The sequence below is a fragment of the Aricia agestis genome, chromosome 11 (assembly GCF_905147365.1).
Source record: "Aricia agestis chromosome 11, ilAriAges1.1, whole genome shotgun sequence".
NCBI classification, from domain to species: Eukaryota; Metazoa; Arthropoda; class Insecta; order Lepidoptera; family Lycaenidae; genus Aricia; species Aricia agestis.
The window spans coordinates 6,230,122-6,253,999 of record NC_056416.1 but is presented as its reverse complement, the minus strand read 5'-3'; the positions used below and the strand labels follow the sequence as shown (position 1 = coordinate 6,253,999).

The window sequence follows — 23,878 nt, the reverse complement described above, 5'->3', positions numbered from 1 at the left end:
ATCTTTTTTTTATGAAATAAGGGGGCAAATGAGCAAACGGGTCACCTAATGGAAAGCAACTTCCGTCGCCCATGGACACTCGCAGCATCAGAAGAGCTGCAGGTGCGTTGCCGGCCTTTTAAGAGGGAATAGGGTAATAGGGGAGGGTAGGGTAGGGAAGGAATAGGGTAGGGGATTGGGCCTCCGGTAAACTCACTCACTCGGCGAAACACAGCGCAAGCGTTGTTTCACGCCGGTTTTCTGTGAGAACGTGGTATTTCTCCGGTCGAGCCGGCCCATTCGTGCCGAAGCATGGCTCTCCCACGTATAAATAATATATTTAATCGAAACATGCCTAAAATAATATATAGGGGACAATAATATAATATTAAGCACAATATTAGTATGCGACGTCTTAACTCTAATGAAAAATTTTCTAATTATTCTTGAACAATGTCTCAGAGCAATGTACTTATAGTTTCACATAAAAATACAATTATTTATAGACAGTATTACATAAGCATGAATATTCTTCGCAGTAAAGTTAATAATTAGGAGTTTCCTCCCGCAGTGGAATGTTAAACATATTTACCTACTACGGTAGATAAAATAAGTAGGTACAGCATATTTATTCAGCCACTCGTTAAATTCTTATTTATGAGCTACTACAACTCGGGCGAATTAACATGACACCTGGTTCAATTGACGTTTCTCTTAAGTACTGAGTGCACAAAAAGTTTTTTTATTTTAAGTTATTTCAAAAAAAAATTACGTTACCGGAACTAGTTATTTTTATAGGGCTACACTAACCACAGTATTAACCAAGTACGAGTTGGACTCGCCCAAGGGTTCCCCAGCAGGAATACGAGGTTTATGGATGCGTCCGATAATTTGTATCTAGCTTCATATTAATATATTCCGTGAGTAGCTAATTCATACCACAGACGCACGGCAATGTTCAAACGTTAATACGAATAACAAAAACTTAACAAATTTAACGTTCAAACGTAACAACTAACAAATAACACAACAAAACTCAACAAAAATCCAAAAACAATAACCATTAACTACTAACAAATAACTCCGAAACGCAAACTCGATAACACACGTGTAACGGTAACAGATATAATATTATGCTAACGCTACTGGACGCGTACGACGAGAGCGGGGTGCTGCGCGGGGAAGCGAGGGAGGGGTAAAATTTAAGCCAGGTGTCAAGTTAACTCGCCCGAGTTGTAGCTATATTTACTTATAGTCTGTCAAAAAAGTGAAGAAATTTAAAAAAAATAATTTCTTCACTTTTTTGACAGACTATAGATATCTATGCACTTATTTAAATTCTTATTCATGAACTCAATATCATAACTCAAGAATGCTAATGTGTACAAAGTATTAATAGTTAATTGATAAAAATGTAAATTACGTTTCCTTCGCCTTTTTCTTTTTATCTCCAAATAAATTATACCTACCGTTTAACTACATCCTACAGTAAGTACGTCTTATACAAAAGTCAATACCAAAATAAAAATTCAAATTTAACAAAAAATAAGTATTTCCGTGAAAGCTTTTCGGACTCTACATAAATGTAATCTGTTTTTTTTTTCAATTTTATTGTATTTTTATCATTTACTTACGCAAGTTTTTCTGTTACTTTTAGTTAGCAAGTTTATGTTTTAATTATTAGGAGTGTAAATTAATTCAATTTGACTTAGTTTACAATAAAATTAATTTAACGAAAGAAAAAATTAACTTACGTTTGACTTTTTCTTGTCATCTTCACGAATACAAGTCACAAAAAATGAAACACACAAAAACAAAATCCAATAGGCACTAAACACAGGAAAAAAAATAAAAATGTTCGAAATGTGAATTTTGGCGCTAAATGCTATCCCAGCATGTTCTACGTTCGTAACACCGCTCTTCGAGATGTCTACTCGATTCGGAGGCGATACTCGTCCTACTTTGACTTACAGTCTATTTGTATGAAAGAGATAGTATGCACTTCTGTAATGTAAAAGTGAGACAGCTGTTCTCGGTTATAATATCCAAAATATTGTTTAATTCTTCTGAAAAATAGAGAATTCAGAATGTTGACATAGATGTTTATAGTGTTAATATAAATTGTTTAATTTTTTGCATATGATTTGCTTCGCGACATCTGTCGTTGATTATATGTACTATTGTAGAGCGATGTAGAGTCTGTCAATGATCAATGTGGCGGTTACGTGTTTGGTTTAAAAGATGGCAGCACTAGGTTTATTTTAATACTGCATTACAATAAAGTTCTAATTGAGAGACCGGCTGGCGGCTACGCACTTGCAACTTTTCTGATGTTTTGGGGATCTATTGGAAGACAAACAGCAAAACCTGATGTAAAACTACATCAGGTGATGATTTTCATAAAAGAAACGCACTTATTTAGATACCTTATTTTCTTTTTTATAAGTACATAATATACTTATTTAGTTTTAATCATTTGTTGTAAAACCTACCAACAAAATACAAATTATGAATCGTAAAATAAAAAAAAAAATACTTAAGCTCTTCGCATTCGTAGCTCTTCACAAATAAAAAACTTACAATTTTCTATTTTTAAATATTTTATCTGAAATGCCTCTATCATTATTGCTAGCTGTGTATTTAATATAGCAATTTGGCTGGTACTGAATGAAACATAAAATTTGAGACAATAGAGAAATTAAAGCTGTACTGAGAGTAAGTGCTCGTTTTACATGAAACTTTAATTTAACGACCTTTCAACTCTCGCTATTATGTGCCATTAATAAATTTATAACATCACAAAAAAGACGGCAATTATTTTATACCTAGCTGAAACAAAGCGTGTAATTCGGGATACTTATTTCGAACTCCTGAAAAGGAGTATTTTGGGAAACACTGGAGAACTCTATGTAGAGCACAAATTTCTATAATGGATGCAGAACGCACACCCGATGATATTATTGTAACAACATTGAGTTTTATTGAAATTATGATTTATTTTTTAAACTAATAATGAGGCCATGAGTTCCAAAATCCAGAATACCAGAGAAAATTCGGACCATGGCTTTGCGTATAGAAATCTGGACGAATATAACAGAGTTCAGTTCCGGGCGGTCTGAAATCTGAATTTCTAACCTCATATTACCAGCCTTTTACTAAAAAAAAAACAAAAAGCGTATAAAAAGCTACTTACACTTTTTTCTTCTTCCCCTCAGACTGGGTGATGGTAGCTGGCGGCGGTGGCAAATCGTCCATGGGCACTTCCTCGTTGGGAGGCGAAGGAGGAGACTTGTCAAACTCCGCGATTGGCGCCAATTCCGGCATCGGGGAAACAGAGTTGCTGTCCATCGCTGACAACTTTATCGGAGACACTTTGGCGGCGTTAGCAACCTTTGGGACCTCCGGCGCGGCGGAGGAGCACTAGCCAACTGTTAACGACCACTGGTGCTTTGCAATCACTCGCAAGCAGTTCGTAAAAATGTAGGAAACGATAAACCTGTCATAAAACAATATCATGAATATTTTATTTCATATTCATACAAAAAAGCATTAGGTCATGTTGCAGATTTTATCTGGATTTGTCTTCACGGAGGCAGGATTCCTATCGATTGATAAATAAGTACTTAAAAAGTTATTCAAAAAGTTCAGTCTGTGTGAAAATGCTTGAAATCGATCTTAAAGTTTATCTTTTATTCCGTAATGGAACACCTGTAATAAAACATTGTAAGCAGATTCTAGATAATACAAATCATTACACGGATAGTAAAATATGCATCAAACACGTCCGTAGTCCTCCACCCCAGTCCCCACCTGTTATTATTTATCGTTTGTCGTAGGGCTGTCAAAACTCTAAAAACTATAATAAGCTATAGTTCTAAAAATGGTCATTAGCTATAATTTTCGAGATAGAGCCATCAATGTGAAAAAATTTATCACATTAATTGCTAATATTTCTATCATCTATCTGAATTAGACAGGCCTAAGCTAAAGTTACCCTTTATTAAAATGTAATGTCATTCACATAAATGAAGGACATACAACATAATTATTTTTTTATTTAATCTTTTCTAAACTAAAATTTTAAAATCATTAAATAGCTGTGTAACTCACCCATTAACTTTAACCTAGGCTTGCAAGTGGATCTTAAAGTTTCATTGTTATTCACTCAGTAATCTTAGGATTATGAGCTCGAGAATCGAGATATTATGCTATCAACCCGTTGTTGTTCAGTGAGTTTATAACCTCATAAATGCTAAACGCCTAAGCGACAGGCCGCAGGCGGATAAGCTGTACACGGTTATTCTAAGCTGCTTAAGCCATATGCAAATCAGTTTTGCACTAACCTACTTTAAAAAAAAAAGAAAAAGACCTGCGCTGTATGCGCTGCTCTATTTTTTTTTTTTGTGTATTGCTAATTTTACCCTCAGATAAAGAGAAAATGCTATCCCACCAAAAACATTTTCATGTAAAAATGTTGCCAAGATGAGAACATAATATTATAGTTCGTCGTGTCAAAAAGTAGTGAGATCTCATGAAGAGCCAAATTTCTAACCTTACATACTCAGCCCTAAATCTAAAAACCTTAATTTTACACTAAAGCGCGGCAACATATTTGATAATAATGTTATAATGTGTCAGCCGCACGAGGAGATATATATATATATATATATATATATATATATATATATATATATATAGTATATTATATTATTAAGTTCAAAGCCCTGATGAATAACAAAATGACCAAGCCACCGATTTTGACTAATATGTAGAGTTTTTAGATTCTTCTCGTGCGGCTGACATATTATAATATTATTATTAAATATTTTGCCGCGCTTTAGTGTAAGATTTAGGGCTGAGTATGTAAGGTTAGAAATTTGGCTCTACATGAGATCTCACTACTTTTTGACACGACGAACTATAATATTATGTTCTCATCTTGGCAACATTTTTACATGAAAATGTTTTTGGTGGGATTTCATTTCTTTTTGCAAGCTGGTTTACGTTGTTTTTTCTTTTAGTTCATTTTTTTGGGTTCTGTACCCATAGGGTAAAAACGGGAGCCTATTACTGAGACTTCGATATCTGTCCGTCTGTCTGTCTTCAGGCTGTATCTCAAGAACCACTATAGCTTGACTTCTGAAATTTTCACAGATTGTGTATTACTGGTGCCGCTATAACAATCAATACTAAAAACAAAATAAAAGAAATATTTAAGGGGGACTCCCAAACATTAAGACACTTGAAATTTTCACAAAATCCTCAATTATATACGTACTTTAATATTTGATAATAAAATTGAAATAAAATAAATAATTAAGGGGGGCTCCCATACAAAAACACAATTTTTCCCCTTCTTTCACTCTATAACAGTTTACAGTACGGAACCCTTGGTGCGCGAGTCCGACTCGCACTTGGCTGTTTTTTTTTTTGGGTGTATTTCTTTTAGGTTTCCGTACCCAGAGGGTAAAAACGGAACCCTATTACTAGACTTCATTGTCTGTCCGCTATCCGTCTGTCTGTCTGTCTGTCTATCTGTCTCTTGGATGTATCTCATGTATCTAGCGACGGCCGTCGTAACTTACCGACTATCATATAATATAAATTATAAACTTTCACCTTATTTTTAAGTTTCCGTACCCAAGGGGTTAAAACGGGACCCTATTACTGAGACTTCGATGTCTGTCCGCTGTCCGTCTGTCCGTCTGTCTGTATGTCTGTATGTCTATCTGTCTCTAGGATGTATGTCAAGAACGGTAGAACTAGAGAGTTGAAATTTTCATCGAATATGTATTTCTGTTGCCGCTATAGCAATAAATACTAAAAACAAAATAAATTTAATATTTCGGGGGAGCTGTCATACAACAAACGTGATTTTTATTCTATTTTTTCCTTTTGATAATAATAGATGTCACTGCTGGTCGTCTACATCGCGATATAGCTTGCCCGAACAGTTTCATATAGTTGTTAATGTACTCTAATCCACAAGAGATGTCACTGTTGGGCACCTACATCGCACTATCGATGACGCGAAGATGTTTGGTATAGCCGTTTAACTTTCGAAGCAATTTTTTTGATTTAACTAACCGTTAACCGATGTTGTTTCCATTTAAAATATATTTTAAGACATACTATACTAATTATCCTAAAATTGCTAATCAATCTGTTTCAAGTTTAAGTAAACTTGCAATAGATTGATAGTTAAATGAAATATTCTTGTAAAGCTAATCAATATGTTTCAAGTTTAAGTAAACTTGCAATAGATTGATAGTTAAGTAACTAATTATTATTATTATAATAAATGAAATATTCTTATTACTTAATTAAATATTTCCAAAGAAATGCTAAGACTACGACTATTCTTTGAACTTACATACTTACGTACCCAAAGGGTAAAAACGGGACCCTATTACTAAGACTTCGTTGTCTTTCCGTCTATCCGTCTGTCCTTCTGTCTGTCTGTCTGTCTGTCTATCTGTCTGTCTCTAGGCTGTAACTCAAGAACGGTAATAGCTAGAGAGTTGAAATTTTCACAGATTATATATCTATTGCCGCTGTAACAACAAATACTAAAAATAAAATAAATATTTAAGGGGGGCTCCCATACAACAAACGTGATTTTTGGCCTTTTTTGCTCTATATCAATAATGGCAACAGGTAGGTACCTTATTTTTTCTCAAAGTCCTTAGTTATATATCTACCTTAATATTTAATAATAATATTAAAATAAAAAAAAATAAGGGGGGCTCCCATACAAAAAACACAAATTTTTGCCTAATTTTGCTCTATAATGGTACGGATATAGGTTAAGTTAGATTTGATAATTTTTTTGTTGTTTTGGTACTAATATCATTTTTTGTTTCATCATCATCATCATCATCACCGATCATCAACAGTTTTGATGATCAGTGAGTCAGTGAACAAATTGTGGGTTTTTGGACACCTATAAAATCTAAAGTATAATAGCTACGATATTCAAGCTTTGCGAATTTAATATCTATACCCATGTCACTATATCATAAAAATTTCAACTATCTGGCATTATTCAAACCAAAGTTACGAGGGCTCAAAAATACGACGAAACGTTTCGAGAAAAGGTAGGTACTCGTAGTGCCCTTGCGCGCTTCGCTTGGCTCATTTTGGCGGGGGCACTCCCGTGCCCCCAGATTTCATAATACTCGTAGTATACAGTGTGTAACAAAAATAAGTGATAATACTTTACGTGTTCCTTGTAGAGAGTTCTCTGTGAAAGTAGCAGCGCTGAAAGACGATTTTTTTTTCTTTTTTTATTCTATTTAATATTTTCTTTTTTTATTTTATTTATTCTATTTTTTACGCGTGTTATTTTTTATCATTAGGTACTATAATATTAAAGTCAAGCGCTTTAAAATTATGTAACATAGTGACTTCCGTTTCCCTATCTATTTCATAGCTTTATCCCGTTTTGATTAATTAAGAAATATACTAAAAATTTAAACTCCATAAAATTAATGTCCCAAAGTATATTATTTTCTCTATTGCTGTATCTTCGCGAATATAAAAATTCGAAAATTGTCTGTTACCTATTCACGCCCAAACCACTGAACGTCCCGTTTACGGAGAAAGGTTACTTTTTACCCTGGAAAAATGTACGGTTCACGCGCAATAAACAAATTCTGCCGCAACGGAGTTACGAGCGTTATTCGCGCGTTATATTTAAATCGATAGCATGTTTGATAGCTTGATTCATTTTATCAATAGCTTTTGCTATTCAGATTGATCGGTGCGTTATGATACAGAAATGGTTGCAACAAGCTTTCAAGATGAACCGAACATGGACTAAAATCAATACTACCGAAACAATGGAACATTCGATGCTATGACAGATTGCTTTCAAGTTCCCATTCAATCCATCATCCTAGGACCTAGACCAGGGGCCACCAATTAGTTTCGCTCGGGGACCGTTTTAAGAAATAAAATGACCTTCGCGGTCCGCACATAAAAAAAATTATACAATTAATGTAAAAACGGAAAATAGAAAGGTATTTGTATCAATGAGAAAAGTGTCAATTTTTGTTGCTACATGTTCATGTTTTAACGAAGTTCTTCTTCGAACATGCTTGGTCCGAACCATAAAGTTAATATACCTAGCGGAATAGAGCAACAATCTCAAGTTGTCAAACGTAACCGAAATTCGTTTCATCTGTGAAAAATATGTGTAGGTATACACTTACACAAGCATGATTTAACATGATTTCTATGAGATTAAATTGTCAACGTGCAGCACGTGCCGACTGGACGTCAAAAAAATTGCTGCTGTCATGTATCACACGTCTCTTTTTACCACGCAGTGTTACTGATAGTAACATCTCTCTTACTCAGGCCTTTGTTTCTCTATTCCGCTAGGTATATTAACTTTATGGTCCGAACACAATGGGTCGGCGGTCCGGATGCGAACCGCGGTCCGCCATTTGGTGACCCCTGACCTCTAACCAATCAGTTTAATTTGGATACACCCTCAGAAACTAACGAGGAGGTACAATTTAGCTGAAATAGTAAAATATTTAAACGGTAGAAAATGCCAAAAATAGCGTTTAAAGGTTGGTTTGGTTTTCTCGATATACATCTATATTTCATGGTACCTACTTTTGTAAAACAAACGAACGTTAACATTTTATAAGAAACAACAATTACTGCTATGTCCGGTTTACATTATTCCAATCCAGTCATCCAATCCAGCGCTGGATTGCTCGGCGCATTCCAGTTTACATTATGCCCACAGCAATTCAGTACTGGATTGGATCACTCATCACTGGATGTAAAAAATGTAAAACCGCTTTTACTATTTTAGATGTTGTCTCTAATGTCTGTAACAAATATAGTTATCGTAAGAGAGACAGGAAAGTTTTATTAGGTACTAGCGACTCGCCCCGGCGTCCCACGGGTATAACATATAAAGCCACTGAAAAAATTATAAAAATCGATAGCCTATGTTTCACGTGGTCTACTTCTTATCAGTGCCAAATAACATAAAAATTGCTCCAGTAGTTCGCGAGATAAGCCCTTTCAAATAATTTCCCCCGTTTTTTCCACATTCTCCTTTAGTCTTAGCCGTTAGCGTGATAAAATATAGCCTATAGCCTTCCTCAATAAATATGCTATCTAACATTGAAAGATTTTTTTAAATCGGAACATGAAGTTCCTGAGATTAGCGCGTTCAAGTTACCCCTTTCAAATAAATTTCCCCGTTTCTTCCACATTTTCCTTTATTTCTTCGCTTCTATTAGTCTTAGCATGATAAAATATAGCCTCTGACCTTCCTCGATAAATGGGCTATCTAACACTGAAAGAATGATCAAAATCCGTTGCGTAGTTTTAAAGATTAGAGGGAACAAAGGGACATGAGGGAAAAAAGCGACTTTGTTTTATAATATGTATAGAAGTTTTTGGCAGCCCTAGTAGTAAGGGGTGTTAATGCGCTACCATATTTCCTTGTTTACCCTTTAGCACTTATATGGACTTTTTGTAAACAGAGGGCAATGTACAGGCTCGAAACGTTCCATTGGTATTGAATTTAGAATCTTAAAATAGATAAGAAAATTATATTATGATGATGGGCTAAAACTATAGGATCGGTTCCTATAGCAAATGCATCCGATAAAATATGATTTGTGCTAAAATGTGTCAATGAAAAATAAACTAAATATTAGCTCTTCATTTAAACCATGGAAACCGATATACCTACTATATTATTCAACAGCATAATATTTAATGTAAGCACAGGAAAAGATTAGCTTTTAGTTACGCCACTGACAAGAAAGTGATTTTCCGTTATATAAAGGACCAATCCTAGTATAAGTGCCGTAGAATTAAGTCATTTAGTTTTATACTTGTGTAATTTTGTTATCTAAGTCCAGGGGACCGATTTTCACACTTCGAATTGCGCTTGTCAAATCTCACCTAATCTCACGTAATTTTTTTCTCATTGTTAAAAAAATCAATTTTGGTCCATTTCATCCATTTTGTACGTATGCTTAAACCCAAAAAATCAAAATTGCCCTTACTTTTTCCTTTCTTTATTTTTTTCGATCTTTGAATTTACGCGTTGATTAGTGGTCACATTGTCCAAATTGTAATCGTTAATAATTATTGGTGCAACTCACGATTTAACTGACCTTCCTCGTCAGTCAGGACGATCCTTGTTGGCACTCTTATTAGGGCATGTCAGATCATCACTACATCACGGATCGCATTGTTTATGTTGCATAAATTATGAGGAATTTACACAGTGCAATTTTTCGTCGGAAAATGCATGTATTTTCGCTCTTCCTTACTTAAAGTAATTTTCAAAAATGTTTTATTTTCTAAAAATCCGCGTAGGCATGATATTTTTAAGAGGTTTTTAAGTTCAAGTCAATGATAAGAACGTTTGTGATAACCACAACATGACAATTTATCTGCTGGTTTTAAAGGATAAGGACAAAAAAGAGACTATTATAATAGCAAAAGATGCTGCACAGAAAAAGGACAATGAACTTTATAATAAATAATTAATCCTTTTAACTCGACTATTTCACCATCTCATTTTGATAGGCGATAGCAATTATGGGACGTTGAACTTTTCACAGAAAGTAATAAAAGTGCAGTGCTGACTATAAAGTTTTAATAACGACTGAACTCTAACCGATTTAATATAATCGCAATTTTCTCTCAAAGCTTTCATAAATAAATTATATTGAAAGCTTTCAAAAAGGAGTCTAGGAATCTGGGATTTCTTTGTAGAAAATGTTGAATAGGCGAATCCACTCACCAATTTAGCAAAGAAATAGGTGTGCAATAAAGAGTATTTAAGGACTGGTAAAGGTTTCCCATAACAAAGAAATATTTGAAAATTTTCGTAATAAAAACTATCCTCATCCTTAGATATAAAGTGTTTTGCTTGCGCATTCCGGCTTGTACACTGAACATTGTCATATAGTTGGTGAAACGGCAGTATGCGCAAGCCCTAAAGTTTGGCTTGACGGTTTTTAACTTGCTTGAAATTCTGGCATGCAAGCCTTTGTGTACAAACGTTTTGTCTGCGAGTGTGGTTGGACGTTCAGTGTTCAAGCCGTCGATTTCGGCAAGAATGTGGTTTGCGCATGCATAACTGTGCCGTGTGGAAGATAAGTCAGTATTACGTCTTTTCATGCGAAAAGCATGCGCCAGCAAAACTGTGGTCAAGCATGCACGTGTGGTAGGCACCTTAGGACATGCAAAATTTTTTCAAAATCGTTGCAGTGGTTTAAGCATAAAGCAATATCAAAATTGATTGAATGCTAAAGAATATTATTATAGAAAACGGTAGGTAATAATAGTTCTACTTGTAGGATCCATAATAAAGTACCTATTTATTTAGGCATACCATTCTTTTAAATTGGACATTTCCGGTGGTACTTAACTAACGAATAAATTAGGTTAAATCTCAAGGGGCTGGAGAACAGCTAATGGTAGCTCTATTTTACCTGTAAAAGCAAACCAGGGAAATAAAAGTGGATAAATTAGATACTATTTGTATATTACATACTAAATAGTAGCATAGTTATAGCTGTCTAGTTTTACAATATCATAATGACGTAGAAAACCAGTAAAAAGGGTAATTGTGTGGGAACTGCACATTTTCCCGGGACAAAAAACATTCCTTGTCCCAGATTCAAATTAGTATCTCCAATCTCCATGCCAAATTTCATCAAAATAGATTGAATAGTATACGCGCAAATCATAAAAGTATATTGTGCAGTAACCGTACATTTTTCCGGGACAAAATGTATCCTATGTTCTTTTTCGGGACTCAAAGTATATTTATACCAAATTTCAGCAAAATGGGTCCAGTCATTTACGCGTGATGTCGTGATTTCACAGACAAATTAGTCCACAAAAGATAGCCTATGATCCTTCACGTGGTCTACTTACTTACTTACAGATAAGTCTGTGAAAAATAACAGAAAAATTGCTCCAGTAGTTCGTGAGATGAGCCCTTTCAAATAATTTCCCCCTTTTTTTCACATTTTTTCTATTTCTTCGCTCCTATTAGTCTTAGCGTAATAAAATGTAACCTATAGCCTTTCTTAACAAATGGGCTATCTAACATTGAAATAATTTTTCAAATCGGACCAGTAGTTCCTGAGATTAGAGAGTTCAAATAAGTCCTTTCAAATAATTTCCCCCGTTTTTTCCTCATTTTCTTCTTATTCTTCGTTCCTATTAGTCTTAGCGTGATAAAATGTAGCCTATCGCCTTTCTCGATAACTGAGCTATCTAACGCTGAAAGAATTTTTCAAATCGGACTAGCAGTTCCTGAGATTAGCGCGTCCAAATAAGCCCTTTCAAATAATTTTCTCCCGTTTTTTCCACATTTTCCTCTATTTCCTCGCTCCTATTAGTCTTAGCGTGATAAAATGTAGCCTATAGCCTTCCTCGACAAATGGACTATCTAACACTGAAAATTTTTTTCAAATCGGACCAGTAGTTCCTGAGATTAGCGCGTTCAAACAAACAAACAAACTAACAAACTCTTCCGCTTTATAATATTAGTATAGATGCGAAAGTGTGTCTGTCTGTCTGTCTGTTACCACTTCACGCCCAAACCGCTGAACCAGTTTTTCTGAAATTATGGTATTGATATACTTTGAGCCCCGGGAAAGGACATAGGATACTTTTTATACCCGGAAAACGGTAAGTTCTCGCGCGATAGACGATTTTTGGCGCAACGGAGTTGCGGGCGTCATCAAGTTAAGTATAAATAGTAATAGATATTGCAATGAAAAATAATGTTTTAACGCGATAAACGAAACTACAATAAATTCTAATCACTACATCATTATTATAAAACAAAGTCGCTTTTCTTCCTCATATCCCTTTGTTCCCTTTAATCTTTAAAACTACGCAACGGATTTTGATGCGGTTTTCTTTAATAGATAGGAGTGATTCAAGAGGAAGGTTTGTAAGTATAAATTGTGTCGGTTTTCTGTGTCAATTTCTATGTAAATACTGTCTTGTGTGCAATAAATGTTTAAATAAATAAAAAATATAATAATTTACTTTTATTTATTAACATTCATTAAATACTGTTATTGTTGGGGTTTCTAATGTGATGTCGTAAATAATTACATTTTTTCCGCTTATATTGCAAACGCGGGCTGAACTAAGTATTATTTCTATATATTTAAAAGACTAGACGAAGTTCTTCAACTTCGCTCGCGCAGGAATCAAACATTTTTCGTGACAAAAACTATTATGTTCCCATATCCCGGGATTCAATTGTATATTCGTAGTTCGTACCAATCAATTTGGGCCAATTAATTTAGCATAAACAAGTAACAGACATACACTTACGCATTTATGATATCAGTATGGAAACAATTGCCTTGCACATAAAGTTACATAAGAAGGTTTAGATGCGCTAAATGAAAACAAAGAACAGAAAGTACGGTAGACGATTCTGAGTTATATTACCTCGGATTCTTATAAAGTGATCCCTATACATGTTGACATAAGGTCCTGTTGCAGGTAGTATAACTCTGGATAGTATTTCAAATTACGCCAGTCAGCTCCTATTTGTCGGGCGTGCAATTTTCTCGCGCGTTGCATCGCGACGTCTGAGTAAATAAACTGCGAAGAATTTATTAAATTCCTTAGAAAGAGAGCGCTTTATTTATTAGTGAAATTAGATTATTTTTTAAACAGATAGTTGAACTAGTACATCCTTCTTTGGTCCATCCATCTATGCTAGCTTTCATATGCCAAAATAATTCTAACCACTGGACTTTTAAGTTTTAATGATTAAATTTCAATTTAATGAAAAATTTTACAAGTGTATGGGGCTTCTGTCAATATCCCTTAAAAAAGTTAAGTAGATAATTATTATTCGCCTTGAGTACGGCATGGCAGTTAGCCAGTGTTCTCTACCTCTGCTCTCTATCTTGTAAAGTTTGTGGTTGTGGATGTGACTAGATTGTGGAGCAACTATTATTAATTATCTATCAATAACGTGTTACGTGACATTCACAAATGTCAGCGTCTCATATTGGATATAAAATAGTAAAGAAGGACATTACATGGATCACAAAAACCAAAGTAGAGATTCAACGCAGAGAAAATTACTCGTATCCTAGCTATATCGTGCTATTAGACTAAAAGAAACAGCACAAAAAACTATATACACACACTCACGAATTTTCGTTTTTTTTTTTTTAGCGGCGCTTTACCATTTTTTTTTTACCTATCCTAAAAAATGTAAAACGCCGCCTAAAGAAGACGAAACTATAATATTTAGCAAACGTTTTTTTTTTTTGTTTTAGCATAAGACTAATTAATACGATAATTTAATAAAGGAAGGAGAAAATTCACGTATTGACTACTGGAATTAGAAGTTTCTTACAGAAAATAAACAAAAATGATCTAGGTACCTAGCAAAACTTTTTAATTAAAATTGAGTTGTTCATTTAGTTAAGACTTGGAGTGGAGTGAAGTAATTAGTTTTTCATGATATACAATACAAAGGCGTCTCGTCTTAAGATGTCCGTATTTTCATTACTAATTTTCTTCTTTCAATTAAAAATGGAGCAACTTTAACTAACTTTGTTGGTTCTGAATGAAATTAAACTAATTTGGGAATTGGGAATTTGGAAGCCATGAGGTATGGAAGTAGCCTAAATAGGTTTTGATGCCAGGATATACCCTGAATCCTTCCTAAATCCTATTATAGATACGTTTATGGAGACTTGGGTGGAAGTTAACGAAGTTACATTTTAACTGTCAGAATCAAGTTAGAAAAATTATAATCGTCTAATAACTACACGCCTAAACAAACAATGTGAGTAGTGGCATCCTGCTCCTCAGGCCCGGGAAGCTAGCAAGTGATTATGATGCCTGTGTTCTAGGGAATAGGAGCAATTATGCCTTGGAGCAGTGCGAGGAAGAGGACAATTTGATATGGCCTCAAATCAGTCGCTGCAATGGGGAAGGCTATCCTATTCGGGCTGTATACATTCATATTTCGAACATAATTTTTTTAATTATGTCATCTTACGGCAACGATTGAAATTTAAATGTTACAGCCAGCAAAAGCATTTTTTTTTCTAGATTTACATAATTTCTTTGAACTTTGAAGTTAAGAAATGTAGAGTACATAGGCAAAAGGACATCGCAAAATGGAAATGTTGATGCGACCCGGTCAAAAGATGATAATGAATGAAGAATAATTAATTTAATATAATAAAGTTATATTAAAATTATATTTTGATTTTTGTTTAATTGATAAATAAACATTGGAATTAAAAAATAACTTTTATTATAAGAAGAATTATAGGTCCCATTCCAAACAAACAAAAACTTGAGAGGTGTCAAGGGAAACCCAAATGGAACGAATGTTCAAAAACCTGTATGTACATAATATACACTCAAAAAAATTATTTAAAAAACGCCATCCAGACGCCCAGGAATACTAACAACGCGTCGGTTTATACTCAAAAAACGCCATCTAGTTGACGCACAGGAATACTCCCATATACTAATAAAAAAGAGTCGATGTCAAATATCGTTCTGTCTAGCCTATCTAGCCTGTACGCCGAACGGGCGATAAGGAACGTCGTTCTAAAATAATCTGACATCCTTATTTATTATTTTTGGAAGCTCCAGGGACAACCCTCCATTATAATTTAAATAACATTCACCCGTTTCCACGGACCAATTAAAAGTATAAATTTTGACTAATTACTTTCAGCATGCATTTCCCATAGGAAAACGAGAAAAGACCTTAATAATAATACTTGATGACGTCCGCAATTCCACTGCGCAAAAATTAGTCAATCGCGCGGGAACCGTGCATATTTACGGGATAAAAAGTATCTTATTATTTCTAGGGACTCAAAGTATCTCCATATCAAATTTCAGCAAAATCGGTTTAGCGGTAAAGACAGACAGACACACTACGTCGAACAAAACTTTTTGTTTAATATGTCTATGCTGGTGCTGCCCTCATGTCTATGCTGGTGAAAACATGGCAGTAATTTAAATCCTACTGGCTACTGATATTATATTTTGTCTGAATGTGTTTATACGGGTGTAATAAAACTAAATGATAATACTTAAGGGTGTGTAAAGTGTCCTTAAATAGAGTTCACTGTCAAAGTTAGCAGCGATAAATAGTAACTTTTTTATACTTTGTAAAATTGTGTGCGAAAATTTATGACGCTCGGTCGCTTTCCTATACAAATCACAAAAATTTTCCTCTTTCAGCGCTGCTATACTTTTACAGGCAACTTTATATGTCAAAAGGGTGGGTTGCACCAGAGGCGTGGTTAAAGTTATGGTCAAAGTTATGGTTATAGTTAAGGCTAACTTTAATTTTAACCTTAACTTTGACCACAGAATTTGACAAATGACAGCTGGTCCGACAAGGCTATAAATGAACGTGGGCGGGGGCGCTGCTGGTAAAGGAGAACTGTCAAAAATGGCGTTTTTGTATGATGACAGCGTTAGTTCCTTTTTTCACGTTCATTTAAAGCCTTGTCGAGCTCAAGGTTACGGTTAAATATGGCGTCCATTTTTGACCAAAGATTTGACCTTTTGCATTGTAGTTAAAGTTACAGTTATAGTTAAAGTAAGTTGGTGCAACCCACCCTAAGGGTCACATACAAACCCCAAAGTATTATCACTTAGCTACTAGCTAGTTTTGTTACACCTTGTATAAATGCCGGAAATATTATCCGTAGGTAATTTTTCCACACCTTAAATGTGACAGCCTAATGGCAAAATTTATATAGGGCAAGTAATTACTAAAGTAGTTCATTCGCACCTAATTATGAAAATTCACGTGGCACAAACCTCATGAGTATAACGCGAACGTTTTTCATCGAAATTAGGCCAGCATATTGTGTTCCGGTGCCAAAAATTGCCAAAAACTGGCATACTTTGATGAAGCCTCCTTTCAATTTAATGTTACTTTTTAAAGGTACAATATATTGGAATCGATAATCTCAATTTACACCACCGCGGAATAGAATGGAAGCGATTTATTAGTATTAAATATACTCGTATTTCCGTTGCCTGGTACCCGCAACACAAGTCCATCAGGTACTTACCACATGGCCAGACTGACGTGGTGTAAAGCGTCTATAGATATCATCAAAATATATATCGAGCCTAAAAGCGCAGTATGATCTACCTATTTCCTAAAGGTCTAATGAAGACTAAATTACATATTACATATATATAGCGCCTCCGTGGTCTAGTGGTATATAGCGCGGCTCTTGACTCGGAGGTCGTGTGGGTTCGATTCCCGCGTTGGAAACATGTTATTTCCGAGTTCGGTTAGGACAGTGCAGGCTGATCACCTGATTGTCTGAAAAGTAAGATGATCCATGCGTCGGATGGGCATGTAAAAAGTCGGTCCTGCGCCTGATCTCTCGCCGGTCGTGTCGGTCTTCCGTCCCACTGGGTTATGAGAGTAAAGGAACAGAGAGTGCTCTTGTGTACTGCGCACACACTTGGGCACTATAAAATTACTCCTGCGTAGCTGGCCTGGTTTCAATGAAACCGGCCACCGTCACCGAAACCGGTGTGGGAGCTATTATTATATTACTTATGCATAGTTTAATTCTTATAGAAGGCTATTAAAAATATAAAAGATAACTTACAAACTTTTACAACGGTATAAAGTATTGAAAAAGATAAAAAGAATTTTCCGAGTTCCGGAAATGAAATCCAATAAAGAATCCAACTTTTCGCGAAATTACGATTCAGAAGTTTTCAAATACTTCTTGTATTTTTACTTCATAGACGATGCTTTGGCTAAAAGCGGGATGCCTTAGGCCTAAGATGGGCCTAAATACTATCCCGGGTGACCGACTGCCCTCAATGCCTCTTAAAGAGAGTAAGCCAAGTACAAAAGAGGTAAAATGTATGCCTTATCTCTATGTAGAGAAGTAAAAGATAAATATTTTTAAACGATACTCGTACTAAATACTATTATGTTATAAACGGAAAAGTGTCTGACGCACCATCGCCGCCATGCTTAACACATTTAAATGAGGTGTGAACTTTGAATCCCGAGAAAGGACTCAAAACTTACTTATACAATTTCCGTGCAGTAAAAGAACCTGCGAAAATTGTTTGGTATAGGTATACTATACAATATAGTTATTACAATAGCCCTAAAGACATTCATTCATGACCTAGAGTCCTAGAACTAAACCTGAAACATTATTATGTAAATTTTCAGCCTTAAGTATAATGTCAGTCAAGAATGCATAGTTTTATGAACATTTTACTGCTTTTTTAATTTATTTTTCAGGGTCATCTCTGTAAGACAGATACAATAACAAAATGTAAGATAAGATTTTCATTTCACATTTACGGTTACTGTGTAATCTGCACAACAAGAAGGCTTCGGTTAGGCTAGCTACCTATCTAGTTAATAAATCATTTTTTTTAATAAAATAATGGGAAAAACGAGCAAACGGGTCTGTCAGAAAGCATCGTCACCCACGGACACTCGCAACCGTAGAAAAGCTGCCGGTACGTTACCGGCCAATCAATCTATGATTATAAATAAATGAATATTATTCTTGTCCGTTTTCCGTATAAATAACTATTTATTCCTTTACAATAATTAGTTTCTGTGTCTTGGTCGGGGGTTGAAAATAATATGATAGTGCACATAAAAAACTTTCATTGCATTAGATCGTTTTATGAATGTAATTGTTTAACATTACTGCTTGTTGATAGACTCTGATCTAAGGTTTTAATACTCACTTCTTAGTTAAAATTCCTGGATAAAAATTTAGTTATAGCTAGTTTTTCATGTGGAACGAGAAAGATAATAAATATTTAACCCAGGGTTTACTTTAACCCAGTTGTGTGCAAGTAGGTATGATTCACGTAACATCAGGGCTACTTGACCTGCCTTCAGCAATAAAAAAAGCAAGTAGGTATGCCTTATTGAGTCAAAATTGTTCTTTTTGTATTCATTAATTTAATTAGATGCCGCATGCACATTCTTTTCATTGTCTACACAAATCCCATTATGCGAGCGTCCTTCAAATTAGTAATTCTTTCAAAGGAGGGTAGTAACGAAACGCCCTTGTGGCGAAAGCTTTGTAAGGATTTCGCACGTGAAAAGAATATTAATGTGGTGGTTAAATTACGCTGGGCTGTTGACCCCCTGCTCCATATAGGAAGTGGAGGAAGACTTTACAAGGTCATTTACGTAGCTAACGAGGTAGAATAAAAGATTATAGTTTGTGTTTGAGGAGGTAAGAGACAGCCAGACAGACACACTTTCCCATTTAAAGTATTAAGTAATATGGATAGATTAAGCTCTACAATGCACAACACACAAAACAAGCTCTTTTGGGCAGACAAATAGCTAATGTGCTAATGCTACCATTAGTTCTAGTCTGTAGACTTGAGACTTGTTATCACACTGTCAATGGCGTGCAGGTATAGTTTTGCATGTAGCTATTTTTTTGGATTTGAAATCTTTAGGTTGGGTTGCACCAGAGGCGTGGTTAAAGTTAAAGTTGTGGTTATAGTTAAGGCAAATTTAACTTTAACTTTAACCTTAACTTTGACCGGAGAAATTGGCAGATGACAGCTAGTCCAACATGGTTATAAATGAACGTGGGCGGGAACGCTGCTGGTAAAGGAGAACTGTCAAAACTCAAAAATGGGGTTTTTGTATGATGACAGCGTTAGTTCCTTTTTTCACCACGTGCATTTAGAAACCTTGTCGAGGTCTATGGTTATGGTTAAATATGGCGTCTTGATGGTGTACATTTTTAACTTTAACCAAAGATTTGACATTTTGCATTGTAGTTAAAGTTACAGTTATAGTTAAAGTTAGTTGGTGCAAACCAACCTTTACTTTTACTCACATAGCGCCTGAGCTAACTACTGAGAAAAACAATCACGAACTGACGTACCAGTTACCACAAAAAAATTACTAGCATCCGAGTAAACATTCCTCCACTAATTGGTATCCAAAGGAACAAAAATAGGAAGCACTCACACAAAATTCAGAGTTACGCATGATGCAATAGGAAAGTTCAGACGCGGTAATTGCATACAAACGCGCCCAGTGATACACCGACGCGCGCGATGCATTCGAAATTTTATTTCGGTTTTGAACGAAAGTTGATTTCATGAATTATTGAGCAAGTTATTTCTGCTAGGAAAGTTAGATAGATAGAAAATTCTTTATTTGTACTTACGACTTAAAACTAAACTTAAACTTAAAACCATAATATAGGAAAACTATGTACAAATAGGCAGTCTTATTGCTTACAGCAGTTTCTGCCAGACACTAGACAGCCAATGTTATTTGGATAAAGCTACAGCTAGGAGCAAAGGTTTGGCTAAAGAAGATGTTAATGTTTAACTTTAGTTTATGTCGCTTGCTCCAAAATACACCATAAATTCAAACATTAAACAGCAATAGTTGTGGTATAACCAACAATTACACTTGCCAAATATCATGAAAAAACTGATATAAATTCAGGAAAATGAACGAAGCTACACGAAAAATTCCAGTCTATATATTATTATCAATCGTAATATTTTAGGATATTTTATAACCTGTCAGGCTTTGCGAGGCTTTGCAAAAACCTTTGCGGGGTTCTAATATTTTGCCAAGACGTAAAAGTCAGTCGACATCGCGATCAACCCCACACATTTGTGTCCAAAAAACACACGCAAATCATAAGACAATAATATTATGATGGAATAATAACATTGACATGAATCTGAATTAAATTAAAAGGATAGGGGAATATAATAAACATAGATGCGACAAAAATCAGTGCTAAAGACAGTACTGCAAAGGGATAGTGAAAATATCAATATTTTATATTGAATAGCATCTTCTAAAATTACATTACATCTACATATTATAAAAAAGTCGCTTTTTTTTCCCTCATGTCCCTTTGTTCCTTTTAATCTTTAAAACTACGCAACGGATTTTGATGATTCTTTCAGTGTTAGATAGCCCATTTATCGAGGAAGGCTATAGGCTATATTTTATCACGCTAAGACTAGTAGAAGCGAAGAAATAGAGGAAAATGTGGAAAAAACGGGAAAAATTATTTGAAAGGGCTAACTTGAACGCGCTAGTCTCAGGAACTTTTTCAATTCTTGCAGTGTTAGATAGCCCATTTATTGAGGAAGGCTATAGGCTATATTTTATCACACTAAGACTAATAGGAGAATGTGGAAAACACGTGGGAAATTATTTGAAAGGGCGCGAACTACTGGAGCAATTTTCATGTTATTTGACACGTGAAGGATCATAGGCTATCTATTTTAATCATTTTTTCAGTGGCTATATATTTTTATACCCTTGCGACGCCGGGGCAGGTCGCTAGTCTAAAATAATTCCTAATCGCACAAGAAATGAGAATTAGAATTTAGATGTTATTCAATGGACTATACTTATCTTCGTAGCAATTTTTAGCATCTTTTATGTAGAGTATAGAGGGATTCAAACAGTACCTAAGTATTTTTGAAGAACGAGAAATTTAAAAAGGTTTCAAACATATACCTCATCATAAGAGAAAAGGTAATATCCAGAAATCTCAGAGGCATAAAGTACAAACTATTTTGGCGGAACTTTCGTCCACATGAAAACCTACAGTTCCGCCCAACTTTAAAAGTATCCGCTCCAAATCAACGATTTAACTTAATTAACGAATTAAGCTGGATTTACATGCTGAAAGTTTAGCTCACATATTGATCATGTACATTGTACATCCCGTGGCCTATTTCGCGGGCCGGGAGAGGCCCATTAGCGCGTCCCCGAGTCCCGACACTAGTTAAAACCACAGGGCACAGGTTACATACGAATACGGCTTTGAAAAATTCTACTTATTCATGTTTTTGGGCCCTATCTAATAAAAGAATCATTATTGCAGTTACCCAGTATTGTTCTTGTCTGATATGTTACGAAATCACTAAGAACATTATATAAAGAGTTTCAATCTACGGAAAATAAACTAAGTCAGTTTACCAATGGTCAAAACGTCAATGTCATCCATAAGGTATGTCATCATTTCTATTCTTTCTCATCTATACTGAGGCCATGCTACGCCGGCTGAGTTTAGCCCGACCAAATAACAAAGATCCGCCATCAGTAAAAAAATCAATTTCCCTGACCACTCTTTAACGACAATAATAACAGGTAAATTACAAAAGTATTGACTCATTTATCATACTTGTAATGAGTTAGTATTACATTACATACGTAAGTAATAGTTAGGCACCTAAAATATTTTGGTGTCGTCATATTTTATTATTCCGAAAAATATGAAAATATCACGCCGTTACACAATCAATTTGTATAAAGGTTACATTCAGTTACAGTAGAATTTTGTAATTAGCTATTTCATAAGTTACATTTGCCTAACGTTATTATCATCAAGAATAATGTTGAGCCTAGATTCTAGGTATTAGGTATATATTAAGACCAATTCTAATACCTTAATATGATATTTATACAGCCTAAATTCCTGCTAGAAAGTGATAATAAAGCTTTATAAAGGGAATACGGGGGTAGTTCTAAGATGTGTAGGTACGTGCTACAAAATTGCGGCGCAAAATCACTTATTACAGCCCAAAAGACCTTTTAAGCAAACCACATAATAATTTTCTAATAATTAATAGTATAATACCCCAAATAACTGATAATTACCCGGGAAATGCAAACAAGGCTAACGGAAAACCTACGTTTATTACAACCCCAAACCGTGTATAACAAAAGGTTGGTAGATCACGGGGGCACGATATCCCGATTTTGTTTTCAGTTCAGATTCTGATTAATAAATTTAGTATTCACTTCATTTATGATTCATCCCACATAGGCTATAGGAATATAATCCATACTAATATTATAAATGCGAAAGTGTGTCTGTCTGTCTTTCTGTCTGTTACCTCTTCACGCCCAAACCGCTGGACCGATTTTGCTGAAATTTGGCATGGAGTTACTTTGAGTCCCGGGAAAGGACATAGGATACTTTTCATCCCGAAAAAATGTACGGTTTCCACGCGATAAACGAGTTTTGGCGCAACGGAGTTGCGGGCGTCATCTAGTAATATTTATGTAGTCATAAAGAAATATTACGTATCCGATCTTTCCAATTTTACGTTTTTAGTTTTTACACAAAAGCCTTATTTCCTATCAGAACCTCACTTAACTATAGTAAGTATAAATAAATGCAATAAAACCTAAGGTACAAGTTATAAATCATGTTCTCACTATAAAATATACGGGTATACATTTACGTGTTCAAATAAAGGGCGCACAAGCGTTAGTTTCAGGAGATGCGCGCAGCCTCCCGTAGACCCGCCCTATGCCTCCGTGACAGACAAAAATCCAGAAAAAAATCCACAACAACCTACAGTATATAAACACGCGATTTAGGTAATTAATTACTTTGTTTTTTGTAAATTTTTGTGTTAATCTCGAGCGAGTCGACGTGTGGAGTCGACGGCGGTTCGCGGGATACTGCCAGCCTCCGTCGTAGCGTCTGCGCGGAGCACCTTTTGGCGCAGGGCCGCCGGAAAAATGGAAAATCTCGGGTCAATTCCATACGATTGCGAGAAGAAAAGCGGTGGTGTTACCAACCCTGGGGAGCTCGTAGCGCCCCGGCCAAGCCCAGAGCCTGATAAGTTCATTACACTTACATTAGTGTACTCCACTAGTATTACTCCATTTTCAATTTTTTGCAACATCGGGATTTTGTTACCACAAAATCAAAATTGAAAAGAAATATTGTGTAATGTTAATTAAAATAACCTAATAACAGACCTATTTAATTATAATCTCATTGTTTGTTTACCTTTCAGGTTCAGATTTTTGTGTAGTCTGGTAATGAAGAGCTGAGGGTCA

At 35.2% G+C, this 23,878-nt stretch overlaps 1 protein-coding gene across 6 annotated transcripts in view; it reads right to left on the bottom strand.

Annotated features, from left to right (window-relative positions):
- LOC121731598 (plasma membrane ascorbate-dependent reductase CYBRD1-like) overlaps window positions 1-23,499 on the bottom strand; it is an 88,159-nt gene extending 64,660 nt beyond the window's left edge. For 2 of the 6 annotated variants that reach the window (XM_042121101.1, XM_042121099.1), the window contains exons 1-2: window positions 23,423-23,499; window positions 3,173-3,475 (exon numbers count right to left, since the gene is read on the bottom strand). In XM_042121101.1, the coding sequence (XP_041977035.1) occupies window positions 3,173-3,327 (155 nt within the window). In that variant the 5' untranslated portion in view covers window positions 3,328-3,475; window positions 23,423-23,499. Of the gene's footprint in view, window positions 1-1,733; window positions 1,939-3,172; window positions 3,476-18,753; window positions 18,756-23,422 lie in introns of those variants that run through there. The other 4 variants (XM_042121100.1, XM_042121103.1, XM_042121102.1 and 1 more) reach the window with 4 other exon arrangements.
- Between the last annotated feature and the right edge of the window lie 379 nt (window positions 23,500-23,878).